The 6,000-nt window shown below is 35.7% G+C and overlaps 1 protein-coding gene across 1 annotated transcript in view; it reads left to right on the top strand.

The window, feature by feature from the left end:
- The window catches only part of LOC104618402 (laminin subunit alpha-2-like), a gene marked incomplete at both ends in the record, with an annotated part of 72,236 nt that overhangs the window by 52,297 nt on the left and 13,939 nt on the right, over nucleotides 1-6,000 (top strand). The window contains 3 exons of the mRNA XM_010283981.1: nucleotides 1,749-1,866; nucleotides 3,518-3,696; nucleotides 5,095-5,194. Of these exons, the coding sequence (XP_010282283.1) occupies nucleotides 1,749-1,866; nucleotides 3,518-3,696; nucleotides 5,095-5,194 (397 nt within the window). The remainder of the gene's footprint in view (nucleotides 1-1,748; nucleotides 1,867-3,517; nucleotides 3,697-5,094; nucleotides 5,195-6,000) is intronic.

Genomic DNA, 6,000 nt, shown 5'->3' on the forward strand with positions numbered 1-6,000 from the left:
TGTAGCTTTCTTTCTGCGCCATTAATAAACACATAACCAATATAATTGAAATAAAGAAATATAATTTGTTACTGATGGTCCAAATCTATGTACACATTATCACTAATAGACAATTTCCAATCTACTAGTGTTACTAATGTGCCACAGTGTAGGATCTCTTCATATACTATTCACTTAAGTAGGAGCTTTGTAGGATTTAACAGAAAATCTTGTTCATATATGACATTAAGCCCATGTGTAGGAACTGATAAGAAAAAACAAAACTGGAAGAAATCGTACAGACAATGCATTTACAGTTCTAAGCAGTTTCCATGGATCCGTGTAAAAATTTTACAAATTCCTTGGTTTAATCCTTCTAAGCCTTTTCTGTGATGATATGTATAGCAAGTGTCGAACTATTGTTTCAGATGGCCTGAGTTATCAAACTGCAGCATTGTCTCAGTGTCATCTGTTAGAATTGGGCCTAACTCAGAAAGTAAGTGCTGTTACTGCAATTAATACATACTTCAGATAGTTTGGCAGCTAGATAAAATAAAGGCATTTTGACAAGTGGGGTGTCTTGTTTTGCAGGATGACAAATACATATTTGTTGTCTGTCCCATATAAAAAATAGCATGAGAGAAACAACTCAAGCCATAAGAGATTTGGAGTATTTGTTTTAGCTCTCCAGGGATACTTTTTAGACTGAATCATACCAAAATAGATGGGTTTTGGTTATAACCATCATGACTGTAGTTGGTAGCACAATGAAACTTTCCCCTAGCATTACAAAGACTAAACTTGCTTGAACTTACTGCCTTGCTTTTCTGAAGCATTCCTTAAGTTAAACTTGTTTTGCAAGATTTATGCTTTGTCCTGTAAGCCGTAGAATTTCTCAGGTTAGCTTGCTGCTTTGACCTTGAATGGCTTCACAAGGACCACAGAGAATCCCATCCACTGAATTACTATTGGGAAGGCAATTTTTGTTCTTCATTTCTCCAAACTACAGTTTCTTTTATCTTTTCCAAGCTGCTTCTCTGGCTCAGAGAATTTGGGTGTTCCCTGCAGCAATATTTTCGTGCTGGGACTAAGCTGCGACTACAGTGATCTGCTGAGAAACTGAAAAGCCAACGAAAGGGTGGTCCTGCTCTCATGTCCTGTCAGTTTAAAAACTTCTGCTATCCCTCACATAGAACTAGTTATGCAGTTAGAAGGTTACATGATGAGTTGACTCATCCAGTAAAAAATTAATGTGAAAGTTAAAAGGCAATTTTTAATGCATCAGCCAACAAAATTGATTTCACTCTGCAGCTGCAGGATTGCTACACCCAAGGGAACGGTGGAGGATGGCTGACTCCTTGCAGTGTAAGATAGGTGGCAGATCAGCTATCCTGTGATGTGAAGCTGTATCTGAGGTCTACCAGCACTTTGGCTTATTTGCTGTAATGGGGAACTTTCATATTCACATCCTCCTTTCTTCACCCAGTTGGAATTAGATTCTCCTACATTCTTAGATTCTCTTTAGCTTCTCTGGCCAACTATTTTCCTTTGCACCATGGCTGTTTTCTAAAAATAGAACTATAGAAGTTAAACACACTCTTTTGTCTCTCGCTTGGTGAATGCAGTGTACATAAATGAATAAACAGAGGAATTACAGAGTTTAGCCATTCTTAATGTTTTCATAATTTGAACTGGAATGCAGATTATGTACATGGACAGATTCTTCAAATCATCACATTGTGTAAATATTTCTTTTTCTTTTAAATTAGAAATCCATCTGTCAGTGTGAGCACAACACATGCGGAGAGACATGTGATCGGTGTTGTCCTGGTTTCAATCAAAAGCCTTGGCACGCTGGCACTTTCCTGGTTAAGCATGAATGTGAACGTAAGTTGAAAGTGGTATGGAATAGAAAGTTTATTGCAACTGCTGGTGAAAAGGAAATCAGATCCTCCATGATTTTGCAATTAATTTTATTTCTAACCACATTTCATTATGAATCAGCTGTTCACTTACTTGGGCTGCCTCGAAAAAGTAGATCCATGGTTTTACTGAACTCAGAATATTTTAGTGTAATGTGATGATATTGGTGAAATACTGCATAAAAAAAATAATTTTGACTTGTTTAATTTTTATAATTGTGGTGGTTTTATTTTGATAAAATAACAGGACTGTATCCTGAAAAGTAAAAATCTTTTCCACAGATTTTTCATTATATTAAACTTTAATGGCACGATTTTTGTTTAAATGACATTTTTGTATATTATAATGTTCAGCCTTGCTGAAACAAAATATTTTTACACGATCAAAATGCAATTTGAGTTTCTGATTTTTTTAATGCAAAAATCAATGTATCTAGTTTTCCAACATGGAATGAAAACATACCTTGAAATATCACCTTCCCACAGGGTGGGAATTTCATTTTCAGATTCACTGTACTAAGGATAGTTATAATTGAACTTTAACATCTTACTTCCAAAGGTCACATACCAGTTATATTTCTGAACATAATAAAATCTAGTGCTCCATTACGTGTAAATGTTTATTAAATTGCAGGATTGCAGCTATAGTTTTACCATGAGTGGTCAAAAATAAATAAAAAGAAACATATATCCCCATGTTAAAAGTAGTAATTGCTTATTTATGTCCTGTAAACTGGTCACAGAGGTCTTTGTTTCAGTAGGGACTGTGTCTGCACTGGGAATGCATTCTGGAATGAAATCAGGGTACATTTATTCTCATGTTTAATTTTTAAGAGAAAGAAGTCTTATGCCCAGTTCAACCCTCAGTGAATTGTTATGCTTTCACGGTGGAAATAGTTCCCTGGGATCTGGTTCAGATATGAGGAAAATGACTCCCTACAATGTTTATGAGCTTTGAATTTCTCTTTATGTGGAAATGAATGTTTTAATACCAGAGGGGAAGGGAGAGAGAGCTACCTCATTTTCACAGCAACAGATTATTAGCTTAGCTCTCCTGCATGTGGACCTGAAGCCTAAGAGATCAAATTTGAACTTCTGAAGAAGTTTTAAGATTGGGAATCTCTGTGTTGTGACCCTGTTCTTATATGCATATGTGCAAACCAAGTGTTTTTAGGATGTCTTTCAGCTTTCATGGAAATTATTTTAATTACTCATACCATTCTGCTGCTTTTCATATAATTCCTCTTGTATTTTAAATTCAGACTCTTTCATGAACCTTATGTGTGTTCAACCACCAAAAGGTTTCTGGACTATCGATTTAAACAGAAAAAAAAAAAAACTAAAACAAAACAGGAAGAACATAATTAGGCTGTCAACTTCCATATTCCCCCAGACAAAATGTAGAGAAAAAAAATACAGTGTACAGCATCCCAGGCTGCATTTGTGGTGGGACCACTTTTCACAGCTGAAGTGGTAAATTAATGCTTGGATGTGCTGTCAGTTACAATGGATGCAGCACCAATGGTAAAATGTTGAACGACTCTTTTTAATATCTTGGTAAGAGCATGGCATCTCCAGCCAGAAAGTATTTTCTAAGACAGTTCCTTCTCTTTTAGCATGCAACTGTCATGGGAAGACTGAGGAGTGTTACTATGATCAGGATGTTGCAGACAGAAATCAGAGTTTGAATGTCCATGGAGAATACGTTGGGGGCGGAGTGTGTGTGAATTGTACAAGCCACACCGGTGGCATAAACTGCGAGACCTGCATCGACGGTTACTTCAGACCTAAAGGGGTAAATGCGTGTTCAGTTGTCACTTCACTGTAAAGCTTGTCATTCAAACCATCAATTCGTTATGGGGAGTTAAGTTATTAAAAAGAGATTACGCAGTTTGGACTGCCTTTTTATGAAGGTTAACTTCTAATTCTGACAGTGTAGTAGTGGCTTTTCACAGCTGGAAATCTGTAAAGTTAACACAGAAATCTGAAAGTGAATTGTGTTGATATAAAGGAATGCACTTGAGGTCAAGGCCTCCAGCTTGTATTTCAATTTAATTTAAAGGAGGATGTGGTTCTGTAAACAGAACTTTTGCCTCAGGAATGAATTTCAAGATTTGTTATCAAAGATCAAAGAAATATTGCTGTATTTTATATTGGAGAGTCTGTAATTTTTTATTTTTAAAATGTAATGTAGAATTAATAATCACTGAAATGCTATAGTGTCCCATGGATGCCTTTCATTTTCAGTGCAGTGGGAATTGGTTTTTGTGTTTCATCATATAAGGCTGTATTTTCATCTAAGTTGAAGCTGTCAGAAGATGTATCTTATATTAGGTTGTATTGACAATATGGGCTGTGCCTGTGCTTTAGACAGCTACATTAATAGCGTGTGCTTAAATTCCTGATATTTTGCCTGTATAGTTTCAGTTGGGTAAATGATGGCCTTTAGTCTGATTGGTTTTCAATCCTCAAACACAGAAAACATCAGCAAATAACAATAATTACACACTCCTTAATATACTGGTTTTAGCCTTAAAGCTTGGGGAAATGAGTACTGATGTCTTCAACAGCAGGGCACTTGATTTTTTCCTCTGAATCAGGTTATCATTCAACTAATAGGGATTTTATATATGTGTGTGTGTGTATAGTGTATCTATAGTATGTGTATATACCTAGTTCATGCAGAACTTTAAGTTTATATTCCCAGTGTGATATTAGACTAAGGATATGTTTGGTTGAGGTAACATTTTCAAGAACAAAAGGAAATTGTTCCATTGTCGATATGTTCACTTTTCTTTACTTACCATTTTTGTTCAGTTACTAACTAACTTTAGTTAGTTTTTTGAATCATGTTGGCTGGAACATGAACTATTTGTCAATATTACTTTAGGTAGTGAATGCTTAAAATCTACTTCGTTACATTTATTACTTTCAATGATACAAGGGTCTGTTATTATGTCTACATCTGTTTTTTCAGATGAAAACATATTGGTATCTAAATCACTTACATATTTCTGAATAAAAATAAAAAATGTGTCTTTAATGCCTAGACTGCATGGGTTAAGTTTGGCAATTTTTGTGGAAGTGCAAGCTACATACACAGAAGTCATTCTCTCCTACTTTTTGTTTAAGAAGTAAATGAAAGTGTCCAATTCTAGAAGTTAAGATTTTGTTTTTAAACTATTTGTTAAAGGTATTGCCAGATAGTCCAGATCCATGCCGGCCATGTTCCTGTGATCCAAATGGGTCTTTACATGACACCTGTGTCAAAGATGAAAAATACGCAGAAGGAGGTAAGATCCCTAAAAGATAGTGATGTTAAAGCTTAAGCTCAGCAATGATCAAAGAAAAGCTGAATCCCATTTGTGATATCTCATAAAAAAACCCAACACCTGCGTTTTTATGATACTTTTCCGTGGAAACTCAGCTTTTATATTCCCAATTTTGCCAAGGCTTCTTTCAGACTCCTGACTTGCAAACTTGAGTATGTTTGGAAGAATATTCCCCATGGAATATATTGGAGAATTTTGGCTTTAAAGAGCTTTCTTCTTTTACAGAGGTTATAACTAGTACAACCATAATGTTTTAATCTCTTTTCCTCTCTAAGCATATTTCCATTTGAAAGCTAGACAAAAATCTGATTGACAGGTGTCATATTTATGTGCCATCTATATTATTAATGTAGGGTTTCAAGCTGTTTACTATAGCCATGTAAAAGCTATTTTCAAATAGAGAATAAACTGCTTCCCTGTGCTTTAGAAACAATGGATTGCCATATTTTTCTGGTTCTTATGTTGACAAACTTCTGAAAATACTGTAGGAAGATAATAACAAAACTCAAGGTCAGTTCTTAAGAGGCGTTTTAATTGGGCTAATTACACTCTATTGACAAGAGATGTTATAGCAATCTTTTTTGAACTAGAGATCAATGGAACATAAAAGCAGCATAGCAGAGATGCAAATACAGGGCCCAGAGGTGTAAAATCTGCTGTAACAACCGTGTACTCATTACATCAGTTCAATAAAATGATACTGATTACTGTCACAGTGGTATATATGGCGGGGGGGGCCCGGCCCGCTGCCACACCCCCCCCCCCCC

Source organism: Phaethon lepturus, unplaced genomic scaffold, assembly GCF_000687285.1.
Source record: "Phaethon lepturus isolate BGI_N335 unplaced genomic scaffold, ASM68728v1 scaffold5953, whole genome shotgun sequence".
Taxonomy (NCBI): Eukaryota; Metazoa; Chordata; class Aves; order Phaethontiformes; family Phaethontidae; genus Phaethon; species Phaethon lepturus.